The 13,703-nt window shown below is 47.0% G+C and overlaps 1 protein-coding gene across 37 annotated transcripts in view; it reads left to right on the forward strand.

The window, feature by feature from the left end:
• Window positions 1–13,703, forward strand: part of clasp2 (cytoplasmic linker associated protein 2) — a 106,572-nt gene that overhangs the window by 86,029 nt on the left and 6,840 nt on the right. For 25 of the 37 annotated variants that reach the window (XM_088601983.1, XM_088601988.1, XM_088601989.1 and 22 more), the window contains 10 exons: window positions 283–306; window positions 861–1,105; window positions 2,310–2,373; window positions 5,071–5,234; window positions 6,104–6,182; window positions 9,637–9,780; window positions 11,576–11,719; window positions 11,963–12,063; window positions 12,237–12,396; window positions 13,181–13,409. In XM_088601983.1, the coding sequence (XP_088458109.1) occupies window positions 283–306; window positions 861–1,105; window positions 2,310–2,373; window positions 5,071–5,234; window positions 6,104–6,182; window positions 9,637–9,780; window positions 11,576–11,719; window positions 11,963–12,063; window positions 12,237–12,396; window positions 13,181–13,409 (1,354 nt within the window). The remainder of the gene's footprint in view (window positions 1–282; window positions 307–860; window positions 1,106–2,309; window positions 2,374–5,070; window positions 5,235–6,103; window positions 6,183–9,636; window positions 9,781–11,575; window positions 11,720–11,962; window positions 12,064–12,236; window positions 12,397–13,180; window positions 13,410–13,703) is intronic. The other 12 variants (XM_088601986.1, XM_088601999.1, XM_088602005.1 and 9 more) reach the window with 3 other exon arrangements.

The following is a 13,703-nucleotide window of genomic DNA, read 5'->3' on the forward strand; positions in this document are numbered from 1 at the left end:
TGTACCCCTCGCTCCTCTCCCACGTAGACGTGCAAGGGTCAGTATGCGCGTTGTGAAGCACAGTCCTTTTCCCATCTGTCCTTCTTCTGTGATTTTTGTATTTGTGTCGGGCAAGTGCCTCATTCAGACCTTTTCGCCACCTTCCTCTGCGAGTGCTTTCCGTGTTGAAAGAGGTCCGTCTTGGTTCGTCACGTCTCGGCGCTACTGAAGTTTGTTGCTGTTTCATCCACTCTGGTTTAAGTTGTTCTAACGTCTTTGATTCTATTTTTTTTGTGCTATCAGCTGTTAGGAGACATGAGGAGCAAGGTAGAGCTTTGACTTTTTCCCACTCTTGCTTTATTTTCATGCAGTTGGGGGGTGGGGGAATAAAAACATTTTGGACCTGAATCCTGGATTGCCTCTTTGGCAGATTCGATTGCATTCAGTCATTCTGACTTCTTATTTGAGCCTTGTTCTCGGGATATTGCTGCCCATTTAATTAGAGACCGTGTCCAACGCAATGCAGCTGTTTAATCTTACATCTGTGGTGGGTGTGAATTCCTCTTGTGTGCAGTGCTACATCTTATTTTAATCTTTTCAGTTGGCTTTAGTATGGTAGCGTTTTTGACAGGTGATCGGTGGGTTTAAAAGAAAGGTGTATTATAATAACCGAAGACGAGCCACTAGCAATAGATCCTTCCCTGTGGGGCTCAAGCCGGAATTCCATTCGCGGGATTTTCCGGAGCCTGTTGAGCTTTCGGCCGTCTGCGTTAAAATTGCAGAAGGCAGTAGTCTTCCCCCCCCTCCCCCCCAAAAGCCCTGAGTTTCCCAGTTTGCATCCTGTCGCGTGGGGGATATTCACGCCTCCCCGCCTCCGGCAGAAGAAGCCCGCGAGGAGGCGGTACGAGACCTTCGGGATGTACTCGGACGACGACGCCAACAGCGACGCCTCCAGCGCCTGCTCGGAGCGCTCCTACAGCTCCCGCAACGGCAGCATCCCCACCTACATGCGGCAGACGGAGGATGTGGCCGAGGTGCTGAACCGCTGCGCCAGCTCCAACTGGTCGGAGCGGAAGGAGGGCCTGCTCGGGCTGCAGAGCCTCCTCCGGAACCAGAGGACGCTCAGGTCAGTGCCGGGCTCGCTTGGCCTGACTCCGGGTGGGCTTGTGTGACCCCGTCCTGCTGGTTCCCAGCGGCAGGAGGTCCCGGGACGTGCTGCCCCCGGCCGGGTCTGGGCTACGTCGGATCGTGGGTGAGCAGGGTGCGGCAAGCCGGCAGGTACAGGTCTAGGGAAGAACTGAAGGTTAATTCCGGGCTGAAAAATTAAAAAGGAGAAACGAGATCTCGGTCTCCCAAGTCTTCTTCCGGTGCGTCACGCGGTGGGCTCTGCAGGTGGAATGTTTTCGGTTTTTCAGCATGGCATTAACCTCCCCCCGTTCCTGTGCCGCCAGCGTATGCTGGTGCAGCTCCCTGCTCTGGTTCTAGCTGGATCAGAGGTGCCTGCGTCGCCTGTGCGAAACTACATCTCCCATGAGCCCACTGGGCGACTTGCTGTAGTGCGACCAAGTCGCTAAAGCTTCCTGTCACTTCCAGCTTCCGCGCTCTCGGGGGCTGTGGTTTGGCGTGACAGTCGTGCACTGGGACTCATCCCACACGGAATCTCCGATTTCAGTGGTTCATTTTATGCTGAACTTTTCTCAGGATGGCACCGGACACGAATACCACCCCCTCACCTGAGCACACTTGAGCTCCGGATCTGGAATTAAAATAAACGTGTTTCCCTTTGTGCCTCATCAGAATTAGTGCGAGTCGTGCAATACGCTCCAACTTGGAAAACATGCACGTTGCTCTGCAGTGGGACACTTAGTGCCATTTTGCCCCAAAAGAGCCAAAAAACAGTGTATTGGTCTATTTCAGTGGCTGTGGCTGTGTGCTTTAAAACTGTACCTGGTTATACTGTTGGCATGGTCTTTTACTTGTGGAGGAGCTCAGTTACTTGCTGGAGAATGTTAAACATCAGAGAGGCCGAGTTACACAAACAAAAAGGTATTTTGTGGCTTCATAGGTACAACATGACCCATTACCCATCTTATTTGCATCTCTTTAGAATGCCATGCTTTTTTTTACCAGGTCATAGCGGATGAGTAATACATCGGCTGTGAGGACGTTTTTCATGAGTTGTCAGTTTATGCCAAACATAGTTACAACAGGCACCAGACAGAGACCTGACGCTTCCTAAGATACGGGTGTCGACGAAAAGAGGGGTGTCTGTAAATCATCTGGGTTTATTGCTGTCATAGCCTAATCTGTTTTGTTTTTCTTCTTTACAGCCGCGTTGAACTGAAAAGACTTTGTGAAATCTTCACGAGAATGTTTGCAGACCCGCATAGCAAGGTACCTTATACCTTCTGATGTTCAATTAAAATATCCCGTTCTGCCTGATTTTGTTTCTTCCTCCTACGTTTCACGTTAGTCTGTATTTTACGAATCGAAACAGAAATGCTTTTTTCTTTGTTGTGTAGTATTTCCATGAGGCAGCAGTTGACACCTGTCGAAATTCTTTCCCAGTGGAATTAAGTTTGCAAGGCTGTCATGTGATCTGGTGACTTTAGTGAAACTTACTATGGTAACACTTTATTATAGGGTTCAATAATAAACAATAGCAGATCTAGTAAATATTATTAAAGCATGAATCCATAGTAACTCCAAATAAAGGGCTAGTTGCAGATATGTATAAACATTAGTCATCACACATCCCGTGAAATGTTTTTACAGCATTAAAATCTGTAAATTATCACACAACAAAGCTTAGGATTTACATATACAGCATTTATAAAATGCAACATTTTAGGAAGACAGTAGAAGCAAATATTAACTGCATTATAACATGCCTACTATTGTAATACATTATGTAATATGTATCTGTGAGGGGTTAATAAAGGGCTAATTTATTATTGAACATAATTATAAAGTGTTACTGGTCTTACAGTCCAGTTGTACTGTTACATGTTTTTTACTTTTGTCATTTCACACAGTGTTTGTCATCGGTCAGGTTCAGCACGTTTTTTTAAACTCCTGCTAGAACAAAAGAGCCTTTTGACATTCTGATGGGAAAAAAACTTCGAAACCAGTGTAACAGTCTTATTTCTGAGTTCATGACGTCTCTTCAGAATAATCTGAAATCTGCTTTGATTCATTTGAAATGTGGTCTGCCGGTCTTGACTGCAAAATATTACAGAGACGGAGAAATATTACAACTGTTGCAGTTTCTGACATTACCAATGTACTGAGATTGAGTGGTTTTCTGACAATGTGTACAATTGCAAGACCAGTTTGTGTGCCACTCAGTGTCAGTTTCTTGGCTGTGTTCTAATACCAAGAGTTTAAAAGGCAGTCCTGGTGGTCTCACAGTGACTCTGGCTATTCTTTCTTCTTTTGATGAACAAAACCTTTAAAATGACAATCTGTTTTGATCAGAAACTCTTGATGCTTTTCAGTACCTCACACTGTCGGTCATTAACTCCTCAAAGCACCCACAGGAATTTGCCTTGTATTTGAAGACTGTCGGATGGACTTGGGTTGGAAACTCTGGACACTAATTGGTGTTATTTCTCTTTTGCATGCCCTCCCCTGTGTTGGAACTCTCTGTAGAGAGTAAGTTTGTTCAATATTTGTTGGGGACCTGTCCCTTGCATGCTTACAGAATTAACTTTATTTTCATCATCTTGATTGATTAATTGATTGATTGCGCCTGCAGTTCCCTTGTGGTTTAATGAAATGTTGTGGGCCAAAAAGCATTACTAACACTCTGTATAGAGTGTGCATTGTTTACTAATACACTGACATTTCATAGATCGGAGCAATAACTGTATCTAATGATGTTTGGTGCAATTTATCATGAATATGGAATGTGTGTGTGTGTGTTTGTAAAATAAAGTGGTTTTATTTTAATTTATGTGTAAAGATTTAGTTACTCCTGCTAAAACACTAAAATAGGAGCTGCAGGGTATTTGGCATTTGGGAAACTAAAGCAAGGAGACTGTATGTGATGACACTTTATTGTAGTTTAACATCACAAACAGGGCAGGAGAAAATACGTTTAACAAACATTAAGCTTATACCAGGCGATTATAGCAGCCAGTCGAGAAAAAGGTTTTAATTCAACGGTTATTATTCTGAACCTGCCAGTTGTGTAAGGTGAAGCCTACCAACAGCTCCTCTGACACTCCCCCCCCCGTCGGAGCCCTTTGCCTTTCGACGTGCCTCAGCAGTGCAGGAGGGGTGGCGCCGTTTGGAGGAGCAGCGCATCTCTCACTGCAGGAAGCTGGCACGTGCAGGGGGCGCAGGGGCACCCCAGAGCTGCTCGGCTTGTAACGTCTATGGCCGACGGGCTTGAACCAGTGACACCTGGTCTGTGGGTCTTGGCCTGTAATCCGAGCAAAGAGCCTTTACCGGCCGGGCCACTTTGGAGCCTTTCCGAGAGCCGTCTCCCTGGCTGTGGTATGTGGCTTTGTGTCCATAAAAACACCGCGTTCCAGCAAGCAACAACAAGCACACGTTTGGCATCGCATGTCTAAACAGATTGAGGGTCCGTGGCTTGTTGGTAAAACAAATACAGGGACAGTTTCTGCAACAGACATGGCAACCTTTTCTAAATAGTTTTTTTTCCCCCTGTGTGTCAGTCCTGCCTTTATGAATCTTAATTTGTTCAATGGGAAGTAGAAAACAGTGGTTGCCGTTTGTGCAGGTGTTTGAAAGTCTCGGAGCAGTTGGTCTTTCAGAGCCATGTTTGCATCTTGTCCGGCTGCAGAGCATGATTTGCTGTTGTCGCCAAACATCATGGTGGCTCCCCTTTTCTCGTTTGCCGTTTTTGTTTTCCTGCATGTAATGCGTTATTTCAAAATCTTTCTGCAGACGACTAACAGTGGTAAATCGGAGTAGGAGACGCCATGGCAGTGAAAATCCTTGCCCGTGTTTCTAGACCGACCTGCTTTGCTGCACAGCACCTCTGCCCCGCGGGCCGCTTGTCAGCGTGTCCGAACTGCCCCCCCTCCTCCAGTCAATATGTCTGCTCCTGGCTCTCATTCGTAGGTGTTCAGCATGTTCCTGGAAACGCTGGTTGACTTCATCCAGGTCCACAAGGAGGATCTCCAGGACTGGCTCTTTGTGCTGCTAACCCAGCTCTTAAAGAAGATGGGGGCGGACTTGCTCGGGTCCGTACAGGCCAAGGTCCAGAAAGCTTTGGATGTCACAAGGTAAATTGTGTTCTGTCTATGTGGATGTTTTGAAAAGCCTTGAACCTGTAGCAACAAAAGCATTTTCATGTTGACTGGTACTTCTGGATCGGTGATTTCACAGACCCTAATTATCTCTCGTCCTTGATTTACCTAACGCCACCTTAGCAGGTCAAGGACTATTGGTGATCAGGACCTACAAATGACCCCTTAGGTTTGTTTTTCCTTTGTGTTTGACTTCAATGGTTTAACATTCATAAGATGTGACTATTTTAGTTAAATTAGATCAAAAGCAATCCTGTATTTAAAAATAGTTCTTAATGACAAACTCCTGGCAGTTACCAGTTTTGCTGTATGGCAAATGGTTTTCCGAGATTATTAAACTGCAGGTGTATCAAAATCCCACACGTAAAGTTAACTTGAGAAAAGTAGCAACTTCAAGGGTCATGACTTATCCCTTTTTTCCAAGGTGCCTTGTAAATGTTCTTAATTGTAAAATTCTTTAGGACATTTTCAGTAAACGTCGTTTGTCTTGAATGAAATAAAAATGTGTACCAAATAGATGTGATTGCTTCCTAAAATTAAAAATTATTACCAATGTTATTTAGCTTTTAGAGTACATTTCAGAGTAGAGTAGTTTCAGCTTCTGGGCCGTTTATGCACTGTTCATTAGTCTAATGCACTTTATCAACACTTAATTAAATGATCTTAACTTTTTCACAGCACTTCTTATGAAGTGGGATTTGTCATTCACTCTGCCATTTTTCAGTGTTTGTCTAGACCATCCTATCAGCATTGCTTCTGCAGGAGTTCTGAAGGCATCCACAACCTCATCCTCCATTGGAAATGGAAAGGCTTTCTGAATAAACTTGCCACCTCTCTGATTGCAGGGAGTCGTTTCCTAATGATCTGCAGTTTAACATTTTGATGAGGTTCACAGTGGACCAGACTCAGACACCTAATCTGAAGGTTGGTACCAATAACGGCTGTGTGCAGCAATGCTGCAGCAAGCAGGTCCTCTCCGTTTTTCTTCCTGAAGGGTCTTGAACCAAAACATACAAGCATGACTCACTGTGTTTGGGGCCACAGCAAGCACTGTCTCAAAGTTTAGATGCAGGTCTACCACAGGGTTTTGCAGCGCACACATGTTCAGAGTTTGAGAAATGCACCCGAGCCGCCTCAGATCGTGTCATCGTCTTGTGATAAGACGAAGGGAAACTGATTTAAATTAATTCATTCATGAGTCACTGCTATTCCTGTCAGGTACGCTACTAATGGATTTTAAACCAAGTCTATAACGTGACTTGGAACGTGAGTATTAGGTGATCTCTGATGACATCGGGGCCAAAGCGCACTGAGATAACACTCCTGAAATGTTCACACTGAGGCTTTTCAGAGGGGAAACTGCAGTTGTGTGGCAGGAAAGATGAGTGTCCAGTCCAGATTGCTGCAATGTTTATGATGTTAGCCTGCACCCTCTGCCAATGAACGGGCCCAAATTCTGCAAATTGCTGAGATTTTGCAGGTCCTGTTTTCCAGGTATATCTGTTCAAAGAAGTATTCGGTTGTACATTATGCTAATTTACTCTGAAATTCTCACCTTTCTAACTCGGTGCCCTTTTCTTGGGACTGTTATGATCGCACACAGCATCATTCTGTATGATGTGAAGTTGGTGAAGGGCCATATGTGAAACTGGAGTACAACCAGTCCGGGAGTGCGGGTCATTATTTTGAGAAATTATGAACACCCACACGGGTTGTTTTGTCATGCAGAGACATCCCAAGTCAAACTTGGGAAATGGATTTGGGCTTGTTTTTAAAAGGTGTTTCCCTGGAGGAAGTTCTCGATTGCTGGATGTTGGGGGTTCTTACATTACCTCCAAGCTCTAGATGACATCCCTGTGTCCAGACACAGAAGTATGTAGGGTTGCTTGTGAGACTAGTCCTGTTCGCGCAGATTTAAGCACGCTTTATGTACTGGTTAAAAAACACAAAAATATGGAATTTTGTTTGGGGGAGGGGTGTTGTCTTGTGGTCACTCAGATTGCTGGCAGTACAAGCCTGGTGGTAGCAGTTCTGATTTAAGCGCACAACTTTCTGAAGCAGAGAAGGTTTCATGTGGTAGAGCCAAGAAAGAGATCTCTATAAGAGCGTTTCTGGAGTCCTGATGGAATTCTAAGCACTCTGCTGTGACTGGTGTGTCCCAATTCTCCAGGGCCTAATTTTGTGTTAATAACTCCAGAGCCTAAGTTGTTGCTTCAGTTTTAAACTGCCATTTTGTACCTATTCGGTGCATGAAAATCACTAACCGCTCTCTAAAGATCTGTATCTCATATCACGCCTTCCCACCAATTTTTCCAGTCCTCCCAGAGAAACTGCTTTCGAAACCTTGATTAGAATAACAGTCTTCTGGTATTGTAGAAGCTTTTTGTCTTTTGGTGTCCTCCATGTTTATGCTGACATTTTGGACAGGTGAAGTACGCTATCCAGTAGACCTTCCTGAGCCTTGTTATCATAGTCCTGTCTTCTCTTGGGCGAGATGCAAAAGTAGGGTGTTGAACTTATGTTCTTCTGTAGGAATGGCAGATTGGAGTCAACCATGAGTTGAGTTTCCAAACACAGGGAAGCGTCCTCTTTTTACATTCCTCAGAGCAAAGTGGGCTCCCTGCTTTCACCTGCCTCTTAGGCCAAGAGGAGGAGGCTAGAGCTTTGAAAACAGTACCATTCGTTTAACTGGCATGGGGTTAATTGCCAATGTCTCCTTAAGAGCTACTCTGAATAAAAAACGTCATTTCTCCGGTTAGTAAAATTATTCCTCGAAGAAATATTTAAAAACCAGACTCGCTGTTTAACAGTACAACGAGCCCTTGCTTCCGAAGAACGCGAATGTATTTTTTGATTGTTGCCACCCATTAACCCCTGTTTTTTCTGTATCGTTTGAGACCTAACATGCTCACTTCTCATTCGCTGCGACTTCCCTGCGTCCTGTAATTTCCAAAGCTCAGAGCCGCTACGCCAATACTTGTGTTCAGTTGAGGGCGCGCCTCATGTCTTTATTTCCAGCCGCACCCCTGCCCTGAACACGCCCCTTTCCCAGAGAGGGGTCCTCCGGCTCCTCTTGCGAGTTTCCTCCTTTTTAATTTTCTCCGGCTTCTTTCATCCATTTTCTCGCCCCCCGCAGTCTGAGCTGTCTCTCTGTGCCTGTCTTTATAATCCGTGCCCTCTCCTCTCTCTTTCTAAAGCCTGCCCGGAGGCCTTGCAGGTACGGGGCAGCTCTAAAATTGCTTCCCCACTGCCACAGAAAAACAACGCGCCACACTTGCACACTGCAGGAGCAAATCCAAGTGTGGAACCAAGCAGCGCAGGTTAGTGTCGCTGTGGGGAAGCAATTTTATAGCTGCACTGTCAGGGGAGTTTTCTGAAGGAGACGATAAGCAAGCGCAATGAAGATAAGAGACGCAAACGGCGATTTAAAATGGAAGCACTATAAGAAGAAGATGGTGAAATGTCGCTGGACTGAACGTTTTTTGTTTTTCCATGGTAATACCTCTAGCCTTAGGGAGTGTTGTACCTCATACCTTTCATGCCCCTGGAAATTGGTCGTTATTATTATTATTATAATGACCCTGTGCCTGACAGTAGAAAGAGCTCGATTGCTTAAAATTGCTCATGGAAGCCTTCGGTTCCATGTTCCTGTGCAAAAGGAGATGCGTTTTAGAGAGATTTTGTGTATTTTTTCTATGCAGAATTTTATACCCGGTGTTCCAGAGTTATTTCCAGTAGAACAGTATGGTTGTGAGCCCTTCAGGGTATACTATTTTGGTATACTTTTATTGATCCTGGACTTTGTTAAATTCTCCAATTATTGACTCTACTAAAAGGGGCATTCGGACCTGTGTCATGTCTCAGTCACTCCTCCATGGATATGTTTCCTGCTTTTGTGATGAGGAGTCTTGCGATGGCTGTGGGATGCCCAGGTGAGGGGTTTTGTCTGGCTATGAGCTCGTGCAGTTTCAGGGTTTAGTCTGAGGTCACCTGCCAGCAGCAAGAGCACAATCAACTGAATTTGCAGGAGTACCCGCTTGTGGTCTGTCTGAGCTGAACGTGTCTTTTTTTTTTAAAAAAAAAGAGGTTGACGGTGCAGCATGTCTGTTAACCTCTGCGAGGCATATAACCTCCTGCCCCTGTATTCTGTTCCTTCTTGCTACTGTGGAGGAGCCAGGCACACGGGCAGTTAAATCCCTTATGCGCAGCGGTCCTTTCCGGAGTCATCCTGCAGGGGTGTCCCGTCAGTGGCTGCGTTGACCTTTGACCCCGAAACGAGGCGGGCGGAGCTCATCGGCACCCGCACACAGCCGATCGGTCGCGCGGCCTCCCCCAGGAGCTGAAAGCTGCTGTGTTTGTGGCTCCCCACCCCCGGCAGGTGAAAGTCGCCATCCTGAAGTACATCGAGACCCTGGCCATGCAGATGGACGCGCCGGACTTCGTCAACTCCAGCGAGACGCGCCTGGCCGTGTCCCGGATCATCACCTGGACCACGGAGCCCAAGAGCTCGGATGTGAGGAAGGTACAGCAGCCCGCCTCACGGGGGGGGGGGGTCTCGTCTGGGCGTTCCTAATGGTTCTGTGAAAAACTGGGAAATGAGTCTTTTCACGGGTAGGATTCTTCTTAACATTAGCAGACTACCCAGCAAGCCTCACAGTTAAATATACATATATTTATGAATATATACAGATCAGCACAATAATGCAAAAGTGCCATTCTCTCAGAAGCGGTCGATATATGCCAGTATGCATTAATAGTAATAGAAACATTGAACATATATAGGGTTCTGATTCACTTAGAGGAGGGTTTCATTCTAATTAGTATTGTAGTATTGGGGTATAGCATTTTCTTTTCTGTTATTTATCAAGGAGTGTGTGCACTCCCGGGGGTAGTGCAGTGAACGGCTGCAGTCCTAGGGCTCTCCCCATCGTGTCTGAGGGCAGGATTAAAGGCAGGTGGGGGCAGCAGCTGTCTGAGTCGTCACCGGCGTGATGCTGAAACCAGCTCGGCCCCCTCAGTTCAGCACGAGGGGGTGATTGACGTTCCTGTCCAGGCTCTCCTGGCAGTCCTGGATGAGCACAGTGGGGACACTGTGTGCCGAGTACTGTCCTCGAAAACCTTCCCGCTCAAACATAAACTAGAGGGATACCTTGCCGGCTGTTGGAAATTCTTTCTCCTGTCACAGTTCCAGTTTTCCTGCTGTTTTCTTCAGCGTTTGATAGTGAGATACGTGTATGGTTTGGTGCCATGTTTTTGCATGATGGCAAGGGACAGCTATATTAAAAGCCTGAATGTTTGTCTGTAGTGGGAATTTAAAATACAAGGCGACGCCAGTCGAGTAACAGTTTTTGGTACCGTAACATGGTTTTGTTTCTCTGGTTTGTTGTAGTCGTGACATTGACTGTGACATTTCATCCGGAACGCCTCATTTGGTTTTCCTTCATGTACTTCAGAAAAACTTTAAAAATGAAAACTCTTTATGTTCGCTCTGGTCTTTTTTAAACTGCGAGTGTTTTGTGTGGGGGGGGGGCAGGGGAGTGTTTTTCATATTTTTTTTCTTGCAAGTAGTCAGTATTGTCCCTACCAGACCAACAAAATAAAGTCTGGTCAAATATACACATGTGATGTGCATTCACACGTGTTGTTGTTCTAAACAAGACAGCTAAGACGTTTCATGCAAAAAGAGGAGCTTTCTGTAGAGAGATGTGCTCTTCCCCACTGTCAGAAAACGTTGTGCAGAGGATAATGTAAGAAAGCAATAGAAGCAGCAGTGGAAACAGATCTTCTTCAGGACCTGGAGCACACCTGGCAAAGACATTTGAAAAAAGAGACAGTAAAACCTCAATGTTCACCATTTCTGCATTCGCTTTCTCGCCTAGTTGCACAAGCCTTATCAAGTAAGTGAGAAGGGCTGCATGTCACCTCTCTTTTAAATAAGTAATGAATGGGCTTGTCCAGATCTCCCTTTGATTTTGCTTGTTGCTGTTTTTGCAATTGAGACGTACTTAAACTAACAAGAAAGTTAGTCAAACTTTTCATTTAGTTGTGCTATGCTTGTTTCTCATCTCTCTGTGTATTTGCAGAGCCTTTAGATTTTTCCCCACCTGAATTGTTTTTTTTTCCCTCCCCAGTTACATTTTCTTGAGTCATGTTAAAACTGTGGGTGGAGTTCCGTGTTTCCACCTCAAATGACCAATTCAGGCCCCAGTGTCGGAAATGCAGGTTGTGAATGAAGGGACCGGTAGTGTCCAGTTTGGTGAAGGAGAGGAGACTTTGTCTAGAATGGACAGCAACGGGTCTGTGATTTTGTGTTCTAGGCTGCCCAGGCGGTTTTAATTTCCCTGTTCCAACTCAACACCCCCGAATTCACCATGCTGCTGGCCGCGTTACCAAAAACGTTTCAGGACGGCGCCACCAAACTCCTGCAGAACCACCTGCGCAACAGCGGCAACTCGGCTCAGGTGGGAAACCCAGGAAACGGCGCTTGGCATTGTGGGAAGGAACGATGGCACCATCGCATGTCGCCTCTCCGCCCCACACTTTCCATTCGAGCCAGAAGCTCCAGGAGAGCTGTTCGTTGAGCGAAGGGCGGGGCGCGTGTTAAAATGCTGTGTCCTTGTAGTGGGCAGGCGTGGAACGTTAGAGGCAGGTTAGGGCTCGAGGCGACGTGCTTCTGGACGCGTGTGATGAACTCTCTGTTTCAGGCCCCCACTGGCAGCCCTTTGATTCGCCACACGCCGCGCTCTCCTGCCAGCTGGTCCAGCCCTCTCACCTCCCCGACCAGCTCCTCGCAGCTCTTACCGAGGTGAGAGTCCCCCCCCCCCCCGGCGATCGTGGGGCCCCCCAGCCACAGAGCTCCATCAGCCTTTTATCAGCCCGCCCTCCGGGTCCTGTTCCCCGACAATCGTGGCCTTCCTGCGGGGCCTGCTTGTCTGTCTGTCTGTCTTGGTTAAGACCCTTGTATTGGTTGTCCCCCAGCACTGCGTTTGACTACGACACAGAAAACATGAATTCGGAGGACATCTACAGCTCTCTGAGGGGAGTGACGGAGGCCATCCAGAACTTCAGCGTGCGCAGTCAGGAGGACATGAACGAGCCCGACAGACGAGAGTCGAAGAAGGACGGGGAGGGAGAAGCCGTAAGTTCGGGACTGGAAGCGGGCAAGGATGATGGGAGGGAATAGTTCTGGATGTTGATAGGTATAATAAATACGAGTATAAAGCTTAAAAACCTGCATTAATAGTTGAATTTTTAAAAAAGGCAAGCCCCACTGAATCGAGTCACGTGTGCAATATTATTTTCGAAAGCTTCCTTTTAAGAAGGCTGCCTGCACTTCAGTAAGGTTATTGCTCAATACCTCTAAGAGTATTTTTAGCCTCGTCTTTAAGTTCAGAAGTGCAGGTTACAGACAACCTTTCTGATGTTACTGTGGAATAATATCCAAGCACGTGGTGGGTGTAAACACAGGGCAGACGCGTGGGCATGAACTTCTGTAAGGCACAGTCACTTTCCATGATTAATGGTCTGGATGTTCCCCGAAACGGAACCATGTGTACTTCTAAATGGAAGGGTCCCGACGGTCCGAAACTGCTCCGATGACATTGGACCTCGCACCTTGTGAATTCTCTATTTTTGGCCTGTTTGTACTCTGGGTGGTAATTTGAAGTGGTTGGGGGTTGCTTGATTTTTTTTTTCAGAACTTTTTTTTTTTACCATTTTTCGCCAATGTTTAATAGCGTGACCAGTTTACAAGACATTCCAGCCAGACTTGAAAAACTCTTCCCCTCCCCCCCACTGGTACTCTCCCAGGATTGCCGAACGCGTCTTCGAATGCTCCCCCCACCCCCCTGCGCGAGACGGCGCGAGGCTCTCTCGCGCCGCTGTCGTACTCATCCCGTCTCTCCGTGTGCTCTGTGCTGAAGGTGGTCGGCGGCGTCCATGACCCGCGGGGCGGCGGAGACGCCGTCGACTCGGGCCGCACCGCCCTGGACAACAAGACCTCCCTCCTCAACACCATGCCCCTGCAGCCGGCCAGCCTGCGCTCCCGCGACTACAACCCCTTCAGCTACTCCGAGCCCTACGGCCGGGCCTTCAGCAAGACCGCCCTGACGGAGGCCGTGTTCGACGACGACGCCGAGCAGTTCCCCGAGGGTGAGTCTCGGGTCTCCCGGCCGCACTGCCGCCCGTCAAGGGAGTCGGGAGTCTGGCTGACCTTTCTCAGAGGGCTGCCTGGCTCGGCCTGCGCTTCCCGAGACAGGAAGGCATTTGAAAAGGTTATTCTAGGGGAGAGGAGGATAGCATTTCAGTCAAGAAAAGAAATCGGTCATCCCTCCTGGAAAGGACCTTTTCTATCTGCAGTGCAGGAGTTGAAATGATAGAAAGCCTAGTTCCCTTGCAAGATGTTATTCTCTCTCAGTTCGCTTTTGAAGTTTTTTGCCTCCTAGT

This window comes from Lepisosteus platostomus, chromosome 12 (assembly GCF_059453375.1).
Source record: "Lepisosteus platostomus isolate fLepPlt1 chromosome 12, fLepPlt1.hap1, whole genome shotgun sequence".
Classification (NCBI taxonomy): Eukaryota; Metazoa; Chordata; class Actinopteri; order Semionotiformes; family Lepisosteidae; genus Lepisosteus; species Lepisosteus platostomus.